Consider the following 20566-nt stretch of genomic DNA (forward strand, 5'->3'; position numbering starts at 1 on the left):
GAAATCCAAAGAAGCAAGCCGGACTGATCATCGGAGACGACTAGGCAAATGGAATAAGGATATGTATTTGGCTACATGGAACGTAAGAAGTTTAAAATTGGAATTAGAAGATGGAGAACACGAGCATTAGACAGGAGTGATTGGTCGGATGTTCTGAGGGAGGCTAAGGCTAAACTACAAGGGCCGTAATGCCAATGATGATGATGATGATGATAAATATCTTTGGTGCATTGCTTTCCATAGTACGAGGCATGTTAAAGGCCCAGTCTTGACGGCAGATGACGTCACAGCAGGGTCTGTTGGCCAGTACCTTCCATTCTGTTTTCCTTGATCTTGAAAATATTTTTTTCGATATGAAACCGTGTTCGTTTTTTGTTCTGTCATCCTCGTTGGCTTAGTGATTGCCATATTGTGCACTTACCATTATGTCCCTCGGGATTGAAATCTAGAGGAGTGGAACAGAGTACAGACAAGAGAGCCAGAGCTTGAAACTGAGATTACGTGTATTACAACATCTGATTGGCTTATTTAGTATGGTACATATTCGTTTCAAGTGGAAAAAGGAGGAAAGACAAGATAGTAAAGATTTTAAGAGGCGGGAAGGTTATTTATTCTGAGAGTTAATATTAAAAATAGAACTGAAATAGTAACTTTGAGGTGGTAAAAGAAAGTGAGGGTCATCCTCCCATCGAAACAGAACCAATCCCAGGTTATCCGTGAGAGAGTAGAGAGAAGGGGAAACTTTCTAACATGTCTTACTTGGTGACACACTGGCTCAAGAAAAAATCTAAGGTCGTTTGTTAATTTGCCTGTTTATTATCAGCAAAAATTACAGAATTGGTACACTAGTGGAGTGAGTTGGAGAGTTTATGGACTTAGAACTACGTTTTGTCAGCAAGGACTGTTCTGAGCGAAATTGGCGAAAGAAATATTTGAATTTGTTTCGTTTATTGAATGAATGATTTACAGAGTATAGAGTATGTTTACAGGCAAAAGAGGGATAAATGGATATCATTCGCACGTTTTTTCAGTTTTGTAACCAGTAACAAACTTCTGATGTCAGCTATTTTTCCTGCATTCTCCGCATTCATTGTAGATAATAAATATTGGTTGTAATTTGAACTTTACCTGATACAATTAAACAAGGAAATATATATATATAATCAGTCTTTCTATCATTACAGATTGCCACGAGACAAAGAATACGAACAAAATTTCAATTGGAAAACATTCGTGCAAATTACACGTACATAATAGGCTACAATAAAACTTTTTTGAAATCAGGAAAATAATACATTAAATAGAACGTATGGTGCATAATGTATAATAAACTTTTTTGTAACCAGAAAAGTAAACACATTAATTACATTAAATAAAATTCAAAATGGATATTCATGAGAAAAATTATAGGTGAGGCTTTTTCTTGTTATATCTAGACCATATAAATACTTTTGCAAAATTTGAGTAGTCTCTCAAAACAAGAAGATCCACTTCGTGACGTAAGTGTTGGCTAATGAAAAAGGATTTACAGAAATTTATATAAGCCTTGGTGATAGTTCCACGGCTACCAATATTTAATCCGATGACAGAGACTGTCTTCAAACTATGTTTGTTTTTATAGTACTGGTGTTGTATTTTGGATTCGTAGATCTACATCTTCTTTTTGTCACTGTCTATCTCTTGAGGCTGTTCGGAATCTGTTTCAAAGCAGATAGTGAGATCAATTATGAAACACAAGTTCTTTTTCCAGTCAAGCACAATGGTGTCCACTCTTATGCTCCCTTATTAGAAATAGAATGAACTTCTTGGAATAGTTATACAAGATGTTAAAAAAAAGTATCCAATATTTTAGGAGGTGATAGTATGCATCAAAACAAGAAAATAATATCTAATAAACACGGGTCCTATGACACATACTTTCTGTGATCTGAAAACTTGTTCATAGGAGGTGCTCAATGTGACGTCCATTCATGGCAATGCATTTTTCTGCCCTACAATACAGCAGACTACCAGATAATCATACCGTACTTGACACCCCTGACATGGAATACTGATACGTCGCAAGGAATACTGAAAACGAAAGTCTGGTTGCGGATATGAGTGGGGTTCAGCAGAGATGGTGTTGTAAATTTTGGTAATCAGCATGTGTAGGCTGATGAAAATACCCATGCAGTTGAAGAAACAAGGCATCAGCACCGATTCTCAATTAACTTATGGGCAGGCGTTCTTGGTGATAGATTAATAGGGTCATACGTGCTACCACAGAGATTAACTGGGGATCATTATCAGGACTTTCTTATTAACGTATTAAAACAAATTCAAAGAGTGCATGATTCCTTATGCCAAAGGGCAGAGGAATGCATTGCCATGAATGGACGTCACATTGAGCACCTCCTATGAACAAGTGTTCAGATCTCAGAAAGTATGTGTTGTAGGACTCATGTTTATTAGACATTATTTTCTTGTTTTGATGCAAACTAGCACTTCCTAAAATATTGGATACTTTTTTTAACACTCTGTATATGTCCTTTCATTTAAATTTATGATTGCAATTCAAAACAAATAACTCGTTTCTTCCCTTTTTTTGATGACTCTCTCTCTCTTCTTATTCTTCTGTAGTGTTCTTTTTGCACAAATAAGGTAATAAAATTAAAATTTAACCTTTCAGTTTAAAGACAATGCAAATGCTGGCTGATAACTCTGCTATATAAAAATTGAATGTCATAGTATGAGTAATGATAGTTGATATTCATTTTAGTATGTGACCAGTGGCGCCAAGTTTTGGAAAACATTGAGTGGGCTCAAACACTTGAGTTGTAAATTAAAATAAATAAGTCTCATAAATAATAATGACAACAATAATAACATGACAAATTATTGGGTGGGCTCGGGCCCCACGGGCCCATATAAGTTGGCGCCACTGTGTGTGACATATAACAAATAAAAGCTGACTAAAAGAACAATTAAATGTGCATCTTGATTACACAACTTTTAACACTATATCACTTCGGAATATAAAGTATATATATGCTTTCAACCGTTAATTAACTAGGGTGCAGTCAAATGCAATACCTGCAACAACTTCTACAGAGGACATTTCAAACACGTTACAAAGAACACATCACAACTATAACCAATCGTAAAACGCTTCCACATACGCAGAATACATCTCAAATGCAACCACACCTACAGCAACATAAACACAGAATGGAAATTCTACATCTCCAACCGAAAAACCAGAGACTAAATGCACTAGAACAATACGAAATATATAAGCACACAAAACACACCTGCATCAAATCCTCAACACACAACTCAATTTCAGAACATACACACTATTTGACTCCACATTACAGTACACACTTACACTCCCACAGGAAACGCAATCAGAAGGCGCGAAGACCACCCAGTTCTGATGATAACCTACTAGCTTAAACTAGTCAACAAGGAAACCTAGTTAATTAACACATGAAAGCGTATATATAGGCCTACATTATATTCCGAAATTAAATGTGGTCTACGATTTTGAATATGAATCCAAATAATTCAGAAAGAAATTAAGTTGACAAAGTTTCATGTAATGAATGACAAAAATTTGTTGTTTCTGTTCAGCACATGTAATGGTGCACTTTTCAGAGTGAGTGTGTCGGCTTTCATATCTGCAAACACATCACAGCCTCTTCATACTCCCTATGCTTCATCAGAAGGGGTGGTGATTTTTCGCAATAACGATATTACGCGAAATGTTTATAAAGGGTTGTCATTTTCTATTTTCATTTTCACGACTTGTAAACCCCTTTTTAATGTATTTTGAATACGTACGCGATAAAATGCGAAATTTACTCAAAATGCGAAATTTATACTAAAATGTGATGTAGATGGGAAATTGATGATTTTTCAAACAAAACTTTATTTAGTCATTTTTTCTCTTCTGGAAACTTAAACCGAGGAGTTCATGCACCCTTGGAATTTCTAGTGTTCTGGAATGTGAGCAGGTAAGTAACTCCTCCTAAAAACCCTTTAAAGTCCCTTTGTTGCAAGGTTGATGCACCCTTACATGTATAGGATTCCACCAAGCTTGCTTTGTCAAACCTTCCTGCTTTCGTTTCTTTGAGTTGCTTTGAGTATGTGAAAATAACACATACAGTACAACGCTTTAAGACAGTGATATCGAAAGTATCAATGAAGCAGCAGGCCGAAAATTATAAGCACGAAAACTTTTATATCAGTGATAGTGAAATTTTAATGTGCAAATTATGTAATCAACACTTCGATTGGCGAAAGAAGGATGTTTTAGATAAGCATATCAAAAGTGGAGGACATGTAAAGGCAAAAGAAACTGTCAATAACAAATCAGAAGTGGAGCAACTGGTATAAAGCAGCAAGCTATTATCCAAATACCGGTACTGCAAGATAACAGGAAAAAACCAAAAGGTAAAAAAAGTGTTTTTGTGAAAGATACAGTGAAGATGTTTCTGCATACGAATATCGCTATCCACAAAGTGAACCATCCAGCTTTTCGGGAGTACGGTACTTATCAAAGTAAGTACTGGTACCTTATTTTGAGGTTACATACCATTTATTTTCTTCTTTACAATTCTTAAAGGGGAGAGAAAGCTATGAATTGAATAAATTCGCACCACAACATGAACTGGGGTTTCGGGTCAAGAAGGCAGGGAGTCAAAGACGAAGTTATTTCCGCATTTTTGCTATGTTTAGGACAAATTTTTACAGAAAAAAAGTACCGGTAACGAAATATTAAATTGCCTGAAAATTAAAAATTAGATTAAATTAAATTAATAGGTATAAAATAATTCGTCGTACTAAGGATCCAAGGTTACTGTGGCAGTGCAGAACCTTCGTGCATATGTCATTGTAGCTAATTCTATGTTCAGATATATGTCGGGATTGGGAGATCTGCCAAAAGCAACTACATTGTGACAGGAGTATGTACCTCACTGTGGAGAAGCGATGAAAGTTGCAATTACAGAGTCCCTACAAGTAAAGTCCATTGTTGTAATTGCAGACGAGACTTCTGACAGCAAGGGAAGATGTGTTTTTGCAGTTTTATTCCGGACAATGTGTGCCAAAGCAAACCAGAATGTATTTCTTGCTAATTATAATTTTCTTGACAAAGCAAATGGTATTGTAGCAGAGCAATCATTGATGCTTTAAGAGATTATGATATCTCTTATGAAAATGTTCTTAGATTGGTATCTGATTCAGCTACATACGTACATGAGGACATGCTTTCAAGCATTGCAGACTATAGTGGCGGTCTATCTCATGCACTTTCAATGTTTTTGTGCACAAAGTTAACTTAGTTGGCGACATAATTTTAAAAGAAATGCCACAACTGAAACATTTTGTATTGAAGTTGAAAATGGCTTCCTTACATGCAAGGAAAATGAAAAATGCTTATTTGTACTTTCTCAAGGAAATGTATCCAAATCTTCCAGCAGTAGTATTTCCATTCCCTGTGCTTACACGCTGGAATTTATGTTTCCAATCTGTAGAATATATAGACAGGTATTTAGCTGCTCTAAAGGATTTTTTCAATTTTTGGATGAAAATTCCTTAAACAGTAGTTCTTCATTCCCCCTGAATCTTTTTAATGATAAATGTAATTATTTTGAAGTGCAGTGTCAGGATAAGTTTATGACTTATGTCTCAGTCACAATTAGTAAATTGATTGATAGTAAATTTTATACAATAAATTGTAATATGTAGGCTATTTTGCTATGAGATTGGTAATCAATTTCGAATTTTGAAGAATATTCATATACGAGTATTACAATAATATTGTAAAATATTTGTTATTGTATGTAATTTTTGCTTGCAATAAAATGAGCTGTTAACTTTATGCACTCTCCTCAAAAGGTGTGCTGGAGATGGTTACCCACAGATATGTTGGAATTCATGAACTCTTTTTGAAATGAAAATGTGAAAGAAACAATGAAAAACATGTTTATGGAGTGTATGGTTAAATGTTACAAAACATTGAGCAGTCACATGGAAGAAAATAGAGCAAATATTTTTTTTCAAGAGGTTGGTAAACTTTTTAACCGTACCATTGCTGGCCAGCTATTAACAGTAATTGTCAAAGGTTTATGTGAGAGTAAAAGAAAGATTAAATTTTTCCAGGTTGTTAATATGGATAGCTTTGTTGAAGAGTATGAATATTTCCATTCTAAACTTGTTCAAAATTTGTAGACTAATAAAAATGTGAACGGCCTGCAAATGCTGTTCTCTACTATAAAGCTCAAATACTGGTACCCAGAGTTCACCCAAACAATTGCGCAATGTATTTGAGGTCCTACAGACAGTGTAGATGCTGAAAGATATTTCAGTAAATACAGTTTAATGTGATAGAAAAACACGAATGACAGAACAAAATGTTGAAACATGTTCTATGATTCCTTCAACATTGTCACTCGTTCATGAATATGATTTTAGTTAATTTTGTATTGTTATTTTTGTCATTCTGATTTTGCTTATGTATCAATTTGTTCTTCTTCTGTTTTATGCTTTAGCCTAGGCATATGTCGATTTAAAATAAATGTACAATTTTATTATATTATACATTTTTATTTTACTAGTAGCTCTATGCAAATATGATTTCAACTTCACATTAATATTATCAAAAGACATGACCTATTTATCGTAATTAACTTGATCTTATGATTTCCTTCAAAATACTACAAAATGCTAAATGACAAATGTATAAACACTACAAAATGCGAAATATTAAAATCAAAATGCGAAATTTCTAGCTTGAAAATGCTAAAAATCACCACCCATATTCATCAGTGATATCCTCAGATGCTTAGTATGACTAAGAATTGTATATGTTCTTTGTAATCCAGGAAACCTCAAGCTTTAATCTCGTTTTGCAAGCATGACTGCAGACATTGTGGTAAATCCATACACGATTTCTTTAATATCACATTAAACGAAATCGTAGATTTTACGATTTCTTCGTTACATTGTATTTTGGTTTGTGTAAGTAATATTTACCAGTCATTCACTTGTATAATGCAGACAAAATTAGAGCTTTTAGTGTCAGCAGGCAAATAGGCTATTACTGAAATGTATTATTAACAAATTATTATTATTATTATTATTATTTTGTTGTAATGGGAAGTGCTTACATTCACTACAGAAAGTGATAATTACTTATTTTAATCAGAATTATAAATTATACCATAATTGTTTGAGACAATTCTTTTTAATAATCCAGAAATGAAAAAAAGAATATATCATTTGTGTTCAAAATAGTTACAGTGTACAAGATTATTGATTCCATCACATACGGTACCGGTACCTATTTATTATTTTAAGCTCGTATTTATTAAATGAGGAAGACAAAACATTAAGATTTCTGTATTTCATCACCATTCCGTGATGTCTTGCATACAAATGAGTGCATTTAAAATGTTCTAATTTGATACAAAATTTCGTTCCTGAATAAAAAGGGATATCTTGTTAATATATGGGGGGAAATCAAAACATAACTTCCCTTGACCTTTATTTTCTTTACCTATTATATTTCATTTATTTTCCTCACATTTATCACAACTGACCCATCATATTACAGTCTGCTTTGTTTAATAAGAATGCATTGACTTTATTTGATTATTGAAAGGGTATATAATATTTGTGCACCCTTGTTTCGAGTTATTTTTACCACAGTCTTGCACTTGTGTTTGTATGTGTTAAGAAATTAATATATGTACATGGCAAATTAACTACGGTGGAAACCCTCGTTTGTACGTCTTTTTTCTCAGATATATCAGGAATATATTTGCAGTTTTGCAAATTAACTCACACCCTTCATAGATTTCAGCATTTATACACACGCTTTATTTCTCTTTTAGTCATTTAATGCACTTATAACTCATAATACTTTAAATGAACACTCTTTAAAGTGAAATAAATCAAATTCCTTTTACAATATACTGTATTACACAACAAAAAAATTTAAAAAAATCGAATGATATTTAACATTAAAAAAATTAATAACATAAATACATGAAAAGCTAAAGCTGACATGAAGCATTCATAGGCGCCGACTCTAGAGGGACAGTGGGGGGCTGTTGCCCCCACACTCGTTTGGGTATGAGGGAGAACAAGTCTCTTTGCCACTTTGATTTTTTAAATAATGTTAGAATATGTTACCAGTATTTGAAATAAACGAAAGGAGAGGTAGAAAACATATCTTCAACTTAATAAATTGCTGGGAAGTGGGATGGGATTACTTCATTACAATTTCGTAAGTCGATTCATTCTGTGCTTATTGGTGACCAAGTCCGTGGATATCCAGAGTACTGCAATCCTTTGCGCCAGAAATGCCGACAAATCAGCCATTGTTATTCCAGCGCCCACTATTTGCCATATACAGTTGTATAGGAAATGAATATACCCTAAATCAGAGTCAAATATTTTTAATTTTAAGGGCCATTGACACTGGCCTAAATTGAGTTTTACTTTAAATGTTCCTATCTCAATCGTGTTGAAATGGAAAAGCAATGGCGGCCAACTAGCTGATTGCACTACTCTGGGTATCCACAGACTCTGATTGGTGATTGAAATCAGAGACCTCTTTATGTTAAAAGTGTATGGTAACGGCCTTCTATTGAGTTTAGTAATATGAAGTTGTGTGAGGAAGCACTAACATAAACATGAGCGGAAAGAAGTAAAAATTAATAAAACTTAAAGCTAAGTGTATTAACTGAGTACCGGTACTACATGAGTATAAATACATCATTATATCACTGATAACTCATGCACCCCTTCCTGCCTCCCGTGCTTAAAATCAAAAGTCGGCGCCATTGGAAGGAATTATGAGTTTAAAGTAATAAAAACAATAATAACCATACAGATGTTGGGAAATTCGGGTCCCCTCATTCAGGTATCATTTCTCAAGGTACCTTGACTGGTTGACAGGCAAACATATCCATCTTGAAACTAGATGTCAGTTTTGGAATACAAGAAAGATTGACAATCTTTATCAATAATTATTATTAATTATTAATATTAATTAATTATTAATTTAAAAGAAACAAATGTCGAGAATTTAGGGCACTTCCAATAAAGCCTCTGTCCTACTTTCGAGGACTATCATGCCAGCACAGATAAAAACATTTCAGGGGTAAATTCATTGTGGAAAATGTGTTAAAATATGCTGTAGGCCCTAACGTTTTTAAATATTTCTTTTTTACAACAACTGACTATACAGTTACAAAGAAGTACTTACTTACAAATGGCTTTTAAGGAACCCGAAAGTTCATTGCCGCCCTCACATAAGCCCGCCATCGGTCCCTATCCTGTGCAAGTAGTTGTTGTTTACATGCTTTAACGATCGACAGTAGAATAGAATATACCGGTAATGGAATGAAACTGGGCAGGTTTTGTTAATCCTGAGAACTTCAGCTCCTTTGGGTCTATAGCGTCTGTCTATGAGACTTCTCTGAAATCTTAATTGGCCTCAGAATCCCTGCCAGTATTATTCTTTGCTCGGATTTGTGATATTAAACAAATTATATTTTCTAAGATTTAACGACTTGCATTCGTAGATTACATTTCAGACTGACCCTTCTTCTAATCCAGAGAGTCTGTCATGGTGATGTCTACTGTATCTTAGAATCACTTTCAGTGTGCAGAATCACACCCAGTGAACGTTTTCTTCATAGGGTACATACACACGTGTGCAAATTATTAGATTCAAACGATAATATATATGATTCAAGTAACATTTATTCTACAAAACTCATTTATTATAAACTGTTTGTAAAGGTAAGAAAGGTAATGGTAAAGGTATCCCCGTCATATGCCATGAAGACACTTGGGGGGGCATGGAGGTAGAGTTCCATTCCTTCTATGAGGTCCAACTTGGTGGTAATCGTTGTTCTTTTTAATTTTCTCTCTATGACAGACCAAATATTTTCAATTGGATTTGCGTCTGGGCTGTTACCTGGCCAGGGAAGGACGTCTACATTATTTTCAGCCAGAAAATTAGGTACTGATCTGACTTTGTGACAGGGTGCTCCATTCTGCATGAAGACACATTCACCATCAGGGAACCAGTCCCTCGTTTGTGGAAAAATTCGAGTTTCTAGGACTTATTTGTACTGATCCTGTCGTATAGAGTCCTACAGAATTATTTTGTGGCCAGTAATTAATGATAATTATGAAAATATAAAAAATGTGGTGCTGAGTCTAATAATTTGCACACGTCTGTAAGCTCATCTTTTAATGGTATTCTCTGTCCTGAATTTTATGTATGATGCAGAAAGATTGATACTCATATCATCTGATAATGAATGACACTCATTCCAGATGCTCTCTTCTTCTAGTCCATAAACACTGAACTTAAAGTTAGTCATCATAGAATCCTATTTTATCGATGATTTTTTAAAGGCCCAATGTGTCCATTGTTGTAGAGTGAAAAGAGTAGGCCTGGGTTCAAATCCTGGTTGGAGTTTTTTCCGAGTTTTTCCTCCATAACCAACTGAAACAGAATTGTTGAGTAACTTTCAGCATTTGACCTTGGAACTCATGTCACTTCATAAAATTCAACTTCATCTATCATCTTTCAATAGTTTCAGGTCGACCAAGGTTGCAGCAGGATAATACCGTGATCTGCATACAGAATGCATTGATCTGAGAAGGCTACAGTACTCTCAGGGGGAAAGAGGGGCATTCATCGCCAACTTCATCAGACCAGTTGTGTGGCTGTATCAATAGATGGCACCAAATATTGAATCATTATATTCACAGTAACACGATCTTCAGGTCAATATAGGACGTAGCAGGGTGTAGTAACGCGACTTGCATAAAGGTTGACGTCTCAATCAACGAAGTTGCTCTCTGTCATCAGTGTCATCTTTTCACTTGGCATTCTCGAAAGTTCCATAACTCACAGCAGCAAGGAATTCTGAGAGGGGAAAGGAATTTTCTTGGATAAGTGGATCATCATACATCGATACTCGAAAATTCGATCCCACCTCGTGTAGCTGAGAGGCTTGGAAACTTAATTCCACAAAGACAAGAGATGCGAAAGATTGCTGCCCGTGAGAGAGATATAGAAATTTCGAGATCACGGCAGAACAAATTATAATTCTGGAAGGATCCGGAGTACAGATAAATGTACTGATTATTTTGAGTAAAGTATTGGCTTTTGTATTCAGTAAATTCTTTGAAACATTCCTCTTCTCGTCAGTTTACTTTATATTTCAAGTTATGTAATATTATACAGATGTGTGTGTGTATTTCTTTTTAATGAGCCAAGTTAACTTTAAATATTGTATTGGCCATGGGTTAATGTAATTTAGAGTATATTGCCTTGACTATCGGTTTTTGTATTGTCATTCTTAATTACTTTTATATCTTTAATATTGTTACATTTTTCTTCATTATTACTATATGTCCTTACTTCAGTTAATTATATAGGATGGATTTGTATTCTTTCATTTATTTATATTTAATTACATTTACACCGTGTCCCTTCCAAACCTCCCACATTTTAATTAATAATTGCTAACAAAGTATCCGGAATTATGAAATGAGACTGGTATTAAAGAAAGAGAAACTCAAAGAATTGTTATTTCATTTGTTTGAAGTTAATTCATCTGTCACATGTTGGGCAACAATGGCATAAAACAAAATGGCGACTCTGCAGAAACTCATAGAATTGTTATTTCATTTGTTTGAAGTAATTCATGTGTCACATGTTGGACAACAATGGCATAAAAAATGGTGACTTCGCAGCAACATGCACAAACTGTTTTCTGGTATGCAGAGACGAAATGAATAATTACAGAGCAAAGAAATTACCGGAGAGAATAAGGAGGAAATGCATCTGATGGGAAAACCATTAAGGCATGGTGTGAGAAGTTTCTGGCGACTGTAAGGCCGGGTGCACACAGAATCAGACGCAGCGCGGCGCGACGCGACATTTTGTCTCGTGGTACTTGTCTCCCATTGATTTCTTATGATGTGGTGCACACAGAATCAGACGCGGCGCGACGGTCGCGAGGAGACACAAGGCGACACGAAGAGACAACATCGAATTACTGCTTGAAGTTGGTCGCGAGGAGACTGTCTGATAGCGGCAGTGTACTGCGCATGCGTTAGTAGTGGCTATGATTGCACGCTTTCATTATCTACAAAAAATACTATTGTTGTGTAGTGCACATTATTCATAATGGAGCTCGATGAGGATAAATTAGTTGATTTAATACAGGAAAGATACATTCTGTACAATCTTTGAAACAATATCACGAGAATAATGTGGTTTCTGAAAATATGTGAAAAATTGCAAATGAGATGAAAGCACCAGGTGAATAATAATTTATAATATTTATAATAATAACACTGCGTAACAAATGTTAACATTTTTTTTTTTTTTGCGCTAGGCATGTGATATATATTTTCTACATAATTTGAGCCTCTTGAATACGAATACTGTATGGCAATAAAAACAGTTGTTGGTTACGGTTTTTGAGAAATTTTGGAATTTCTATCTATTCAAAATATTGTTTTATATAATGACAATAAGGCTAAATATTCACTGTTCAGAAGATTACAGCTTTCTTTTTCTCCATTTTCTTTTACACTGGGCATCAGGTACATCATGAGCTAAAGTCCAACAATAGTCTGCTAGCATATTGGTACTCCATTGTCCTTGGTATCTTTTTTTCCATAGTTGAAATTTCTTGATAGAAGCGCTCATCATGCTCATCACTGAAATCGCACAATTCTCGGGGAAAAAAAAATCAAGATGTGAGTGAAGGAAGTGAATTTTCAGGGAAATTTTACAATCCCTAGTTTAATACGCCAACAGTAAATTTTTCACTAGTTCTTCATAGTTCTCACTTCTACAGTTATCCAGAAAATTAATTCAACCTCCTTGAATGCAATCCAGACGGCTCTCTTTTTTCCTTCCAGCAAAGATTCGAAGTGATTGTCCATTATTTCTCTAATTTGTGGTCCATTGAGAACTCCCTCTTTTATTTTTGAATCACTAATAGCAGGAAATTTTAAGGAATGCGCGCTGGTCCGAGTCCTCATGGGGGAAGAAATTTTCTCATGAAATTTCGGCCAGTGTATGGGACCGGTGCCCACCTAGCATCGTGATGCACTTGGGGAGCTACGATAGGTAGTGAAAGCCAGATATAATAACTGGGGAGATCATCGTGCTAACCACACGATACCTCCATTCTAGTTGGATGATCGTCCACCTCTGTTTTGGCATGTGGACTTGAGGCCAGCAGCCGGCTGGTCGGTCTGGGCTCTTCACGGGGTGTAGCGCCACGGATTATTAATAGCAAGAATATTTTCCTGGATATTTTTAAATGCTTCAGTTTTATAATTTATCCCTTTAACAAAATTCTTCATTAACCCTAACTTATTGTGTAAAAGGAGTAAAATTACTTCGCTTTGAGGTACAAGGGGTTGATGTATAACATTTTTCTTCCTTGGCTCTAGTGATTGTCGTTTTATTTTATAATGCTTATCTCGAGCGCGAGTCCACACCTGTGAGTAACGGTCAGCGCGTCTGGCTGCGAAACCAGGTGGCCCGGTTAGAATCCCGGTTGGGGCAAGTTACCTGGTTGAGATTTTTTCCGGGGTTTTCCCTCAACCCAATACGAGCAAATGCTGGATAACTTTCGGTGCAGGACCCCGGGCTCATTTCACCGGCATTATCACCTTCATTTCATTCAGACGCTAAATAACCTAGATCGTGAAAAAGCGTCGTAAAATAACCCAATAAAATAAAATAAAAATAAAATATCTGGAGCGCGACTGTCCAATTCGTACAGAAAGCAGCAAAATTTTGTGTAGCCTAATTGCATCCCAAAAAGCATTGCTACAACCTTCAATTCCGCACATATAAACCATTCGTACTTTGAATATTATCATTAAAGCACACTTTAAAGAAATAGCCTACACGTCCTACACAGAATACTAACACCACAGAAATATCCTGGTAAACTGAAGCGTTTTCATATGGCGAACCTATTTCTTCCCCTCCAAATGGAACCGAAAAGGCCAACAAAACAATTTCCGCTTCTAGAAGTGGTTTTGACATGGTGATATATTGCATAATATAAACTACAGTAATGTAATTAAGCTCACCGTGAAAGAAATGCACATCTCAAGTAAAATCAGGTAAACTCAAGTGAATTTATACCGCGAACCTGTTTCACTCCCTCGAAATAGACTCGTAGAAGGGCAATAAAATAATTGCCCTTTCTACAAGTGCTTCTAACATGGTGCCCTACATATACTACATTTGTTTTCACATAATGGGTCTTGACATTTGTAAAACAAAATATTTACACACCTAATACGGTGATTTTTAAATAAAATGCACAAAAAATTAATTATATTGTGCATCTCGAAAACCCGAAGTGATGGAACATTTTGCTTGTCATTTTTTAATTCAGGAGGTCTAAATTATTAAGAATTTGTTAGTTTTATGTCTGGCGCAAAATGACTGTTGACCAGTGTAATTTGTAGTAAGCCTAATTCTCTGCTCTAAACTATCACTCATTATTGATTTAATATATTATTTTTCTTTATTGTGAGTCGTGAAGTAGTCATAACATAAAAAATGACGTTTGTGCAGTACATTTTAATTTTAAGACTCTTTCAATCGTATAGCCTAGATTTTTAGGAGCTTGCGTCCTTAGGAAATAATAAGCAACTACAATAGAATTTTTCATATAGACAGTCCTCTATTATTGACGCCATTTTCTAGCCTAGGCCAGTTTTCCAAACCCACACAGCCACCAAATCAGTTGTCGCGAGCAGACAGTTTTAAGCTGTCGCGAGGCGTTGTAAAGCAAAACGTAGCGTCGCGCCGCGCCGCATCGCGTCGCGTCTGATTCTGTGTGCACCCGGCCTAAGTGTGCTATTGTTGCCCAACATGTGACAGATGAATTATCGGTACTTCAAACAAATGAAATAACAATTCTTTGAGTTTCTGCAGAGTCGCCATTTTGTTTTATGCCATTGTTGTCCAACATGTGACAGATTAATTAACTTCAAACAAATGAAATAATTCTTTGAGTTTTTCTTCCTTTTAATATGCCTACCAGTCTCATTTCATAATCCTGCATACTTTGTTAGTAATGATTAATTAAAATGTGGGAGGTTTGAAAGGGACACGGTGTATATTGTTCAATATTCAGCCTTGCTTATTTCTTTGCTTCCACTGCGCTATTTTGGTCAATTCCAAATCACCTTTTACATCTGACCTAGCAGTCGCAACCAATATGTTGTGAAGCGTTTCATATGGTTTTGAGAATCAGTTTTGAACACTTGGTACATGGAACATTTCATGGTATCGATCTGAGGAGGCTACAGAACTCTCAGGGGGTTGGAGGGACATTCATTGCAGACAGAGTGTTGTGTGGCTGAATTGCTAGATGGCACCAAACAATGAATTACGATACTTACAAGAATATGGTTCTGCAGACTTCAAACAATCATTGCTATATAGGGAGGTCTGCATAATAAGCCTCAGGTTATGGTGTAAGCCTTCGGGCCCTCTTCAAAAGAGAGAAAAAAAAAGGCTATAGTGTCTTGTTAGTAAAGTCATCATAATTCCTTTTGGTAACATTCTGCTGACATTCTTTATTTCGGATTTATGATGCCAGACAATTGCCATCACTTGAGATTCAATTAATGATATTCATAGATTACTGATACATGACAGGCTGTCTCTTCTACTTGCAAAAACTACGATTGGGGTTTGACATCTGAAATCCCTTTTGGCGACATTTTCTACTTCTATTTCATGATGCCAAACATTTGATATCTTATGAGAATCAATAATGCGACAAGGTATGAGACATTACTGTATGATTATATCAACATTCATTTCATTGGTTACCTATTTTGTTTTGCTCCTGAATCCTTCTTATATTAATATGTATAAAAACATCTTGATCTTGACAGATGAATTGAACTGGTTTCCACCGCAGTTATGTATTGTGTAACTAAAGCCAGGTCAGTTGATTGCTATCTACATCCAAGGCTTGTGAAATGTCATGGCATGACGTGTGAATGCGCAGGAAAGCAAGGAGGCGCGCAAAGAGCTGGCACAGATGCAGACGCAGCAGAATGGCACACTGCCCATCTACCTTGAAGACAACCAGGCAGCAACGGGCACAACGGCCCTGCAGGAGTCAAAGCGCGAGCTGTCGTGGACCGGCAGTGAGAAGAGTGTCGAGAAGAAGAAGCACACACTGAAGGGTGTGTCCACCACAGCTAAGCTTGTGGCCCGCCTAAGTCCCAAGAGCATGCGCAGAAAGACAGAGCAGCAAACTGCTCTTATGAAGGTGTGTACACAGCATTCTAGGCATTACTAGCCAGTAATCTGGTATGTGACAATTAATTTTTATCTTTATAATATCCTCTCTTGTTGATAAAACTTCACAAGTGCTGGTTTATTACATTATATATATATATATATATATATATATATATATATATATATATATATATATATACACATACAGTATGCACATGTTTACAAGACAGTCGTGTTCAGTTTCAGATCCAAATTTGGAACAGCCGATGTTTCTGGGGTAACGAGACATTTTGACTCGTGTATTTCCTAGCTTAATTTTCTGTTATTCTCGAATAAACAGGAGTGAGATTTGTCTCATATGTGTTTGTTTCCTAGCTCAGTTCTTGATCTCCTGGAACAAACAGGAATTAAATTTTTTTGTGTGTGTTACCTAAATCAATTCCTGTTCTGGAATAAATAGAATTTAAATTTGAATTTCTAAGTCAATTCTTGATCTTCTGGAATGGACAGGGATTAAATTTGTCTCTTGTGTTATACAGAAGGCAATTCTTCATCGTCTGGAATACACAGAAATTAAATTTGTCTCGTGTGTTACCAAGTCATTTCTTCTTGGTCTTCTGGAATAAACAGGAATTAAATTTGTCCCGTGTGTTGCCTAAGTCATTTCTTCTTGATCTTCTGAAATAAATAGGGCTTAAATTATTCTCATGTGTTACCTAAGTCAAATATTTATCTTCTGGAATAAACAGAAATTAAAATTGTCTCGTGTGTTACCTGAATCAATTCTTCTTGATCTTCTAAAATAAACAAGTATGAAATTTGTCTCATGTGCGTTTCCTTTCCTAACTTAATTCTGTATCTTCTACAAAAACAGGAATTAAATTTGTTTACATAGGTTAATTCATGTTCTTCTGGAATAAGTAGAACTGCTTTCTAGGTTAGTTCCTGTTGTTCTTGTGGAATAAATAGGATTTGAATTTGTCACTTGTGTGTTTCCTTATTTCATTGCTAATTATTACAGATAAGCTGTTGCAAGATTTGGACGTGCTACTTGATATGATTGTCTTATAAAACATTTTTAAGGCTCCAGGGATATTTTTTACGTAGTTTCTTGTTCACGAACTTCTTTTTATTGTTCTCACACTAATTTAAATATTCGGTTACAGATCTATCCCAGCGAGCTGGAAATGCAACTAGAATACAACGGCTTCAAGGAATGGCTGCAAACATTTGAACTCTACCGAGGAAAAAAAACGGGGGACGACCTAGAAGACGAAAGCAGAGTTGTGGGGACTTTCAAGGCAAGTCCGAACATGAATCACTCTGTAACACATTGAACAAACACAAACCTGGCAGAAATCAATCGCCATATTTTGTTGTTAATTAAAGTGCTGGCATGTGAAAATTGCTGTTTTGAATTACAACATTTCATAATTCATATTATATCCTCACTGGCTGCTAGAATTTCACAAGAGCTGATGTGTTCTGTTTTCATTCCTCCAATTTGGAGACTTGAAATTTCCAACCCTTACCAATATTTTGCAGTGACACATCTAAATTTTGCAACATCTGTTGTTCTGAGATAATCGAGAATTAAATCTTATTTCCATGTTGTAAATTTATCACATGTTTCACTTATATAATTATAAGCATACTTTTAATTTCTGATTGCTGGATTTTATTTTACTTTCTACCACTGTCTGCAGAGCCATTTCTTTGCACTCCACAATATGCTGGTACCGGTAGGCCTACATATTGCAGAGCAATACTGAACTTTTTACATTTGTTTACTCATATATATATATATATATATATATATATATATATATATATATATATATATATCTGTGCAATAGTCATCTTTGAATCACAGAGTATATATTGTTAAATTTATTAATTCTCTTCAATATAGTAAACATTGATACTTACGATGGAATTTCATTTTGACTATTTTCATTATTATTTTTAATTATCCTAGCTCAATTATTTGGTCTAGTTTCGGCTTACAACATTGGTTCTTGTTATTCAATTAGTTAAGAATTCTTCGTACACAGTTACTCCCTATTTGTGTATTAGGAAACAATTACTTGTCTCCATTATCTCAACGTTTCGGAGAATAAATCTGACTTATTCATCGAGTAAAATAATTTCTTCAGGGGTGTAATAATTGACCACGTCAAATGAATAGATTTTACTTGGAAATTTTTAAATACTAAATTGATACCTAATATCTAATAAAGAAGATGCACGAATACTGTGCATGCAGTTAGATTACGTAATATTTGACAGTTCAAAGACTAAGTTCCAAAGCTTCTCCTTAAGTCCCCTAGGAATCCATCCTAATCTACAGTACAAAAACGAGTCACTACAACAAACGAACGAATTTAACTATCTAGGAGTTACTTTAGATAGCAAACTAAAATGGTCTCATCAAGTAGAACGAACTATACATGCAGTAACTAAACGCATAAATGGTATGAAGTGCATTGCAGGAACTAAGTAGGGTTGTGACCGTCTTACACTAAGCACAGTATACAAGATGTACATCCTCCCCCAAATATTGAATTGTTGTGGACACTAATATCAGCCTCAGGAAATCTACTTAACAAACTTAATCAAGCACAAAACCAAGCACTGCGACTCATTACCGGAGGAGTCAAAACAACATCAATTGACTCCATGCTCCTCCTACAGGATTACAACCAATTTCTTTAATACTTGAAGATCTCCCTCAAAGAAGGCTGTATATCATATACTTTTTCATATGATATACAACCTTCTTTGAGGGAGGTCTTCACTTGAAGAAAGAAATATTACATGAAAAACTGCTCAGATTACCAGATGTCAAATTTTGGAAAACATACAATCACACTAACAGAAGATTGAAAACACAACATGGCTTTGCACAGAAAGTTGCAGAGCTGAGGACAAAGTACCAAATGAGCAATACACCAGGACCATTACCAAAACAGCAGAATCCACTTCTCAAAAAAGACATAGCATACTCACTAGACCTGGAAGAAGCTATCATCAAGAAGGAAACAACAATAGACGAATTGAGAACCCTAGCTCTAGAAACACTGCATAATAAGTATCCGAAAGAAGACTGGTTGCATGTATAGGCCTATACTGACGGCTCTAAGATGACACATCACGCAAATGCAGGAGCAAGCATATATAGCAGCATCTTTGCATTCTGTGCTCCAGTAGGAACATATGAGCTATTCCATCTCAAATCAACCGAAATATGAAGAAAATTGACCTTGCAATTTTTAAATACAATGAAACTTTTTCTGTCCGTAGACAACAGTGATACAATGCTTTGTGCAAAGTTTGAGGCATCAGAACTTCATAGTGTTTAAATTAGAAATATTTAAATTTATCGTATTTTCATAAAATTAGCAACTTTAAACTGTTGTAGTTCCGAAACCCTTTCACCCAATGATCAAAATCATGGTTTATTTTGATGCTAAGAAATTAAAGTTTATATTGACATATAAACAGATTTTCTTACTTATTATGGAAATGGAGAAATTTAGATTTTTCCTCATTAAGACGCCTTTGCCAACGAAAAAATATTTTTAAAATATATGGTTAGATTCTGCATTGAAAGTACAAATAAACACATATTTTTTACTGGTGGTACGTTGATAAGAAAGTGTTGAAAATATCAAATAAAGAAAATAAATAGTACGCGTGTGAACTAACCAGCTGACTGTGAGGCGGGAGATAGCCGACGCAAGCAAGGCCAGGAGACATAACACGAGAAGTGTCTAGCAGCGCATGGCTGTCCTAGCTTTATCACAGGTTTTCATAAACACAGGAGTAAAATGACAAAAGAAAGAAGACTACATCCAAACATTTACTAATCAAATGTTGCTATTTCTTGCCGAGAACTTCCATGCCCCCTTCTGTAGAAGAATATGTTTTAGTTTAGTTTGGGGATATTTTTTCTGATATATTTTCTTCTTATTCACGCCAATCACAGTGAGTGTCTCGTTTAAAGTAGTGAGGGTTGCCTTGTCAACACATTCCGTTTCACTCTTACCCGATTCTTCATTATTACTGTTGCTGTTATTACCACTACTCTCAACTTGAACACTACAAATTGGCTGAACATTTTTTCTGTGACTTCTCTTGATTGAACTGCGTTATCTAAAGAATGTGATTTATTTACTTTCAATCTGCAATATGTACATAATAATCGAATTATGTTTTGGTACTTTTCAGGTACACCAAATTTTT

General features: G+C 35.3%; 1 protein-coding gene across 1 annotated transcript in view; it reads left to right on the forward strand.

The window, feature by feature from the left end:
- The window catches only part of LOC138713513 (otoferlin-like), a 1213561-nt gene that overhangs the window by 1167835 nt on the left and 25160 nt on the right, over nt 1–20566 (forward strand). Inside the window, exons 26-27 of the mRNA XM_069845682.1 lie at nt 16083–16349; nt 17488–17626. Of these exons, the coding sequence (XP_069701783.1) occupies nt 16083–16349; nt 17488–17626 (406 nt within the window). The remainder of the gene's footprint in view (nt 1–16082; nt 16350–17487; nt 17627–20566) is intronic.

This window comes from Periplaneta americana, chromosome 14 (genome assembly GCF_040183065.1).
Source record: "Periplaneta americana isolate PAMFEO1 chromosome 14, P.americana_PAMFEO1_priV1, whole genome shotgun sequence".
NCBI classification, from domain to species: domain Eukaryota; kingdom Metazoa; phylum Arthropoda; class Insecta; order Blattodea; family Blattidae; genus Periplaneta; species Periplaneta americana.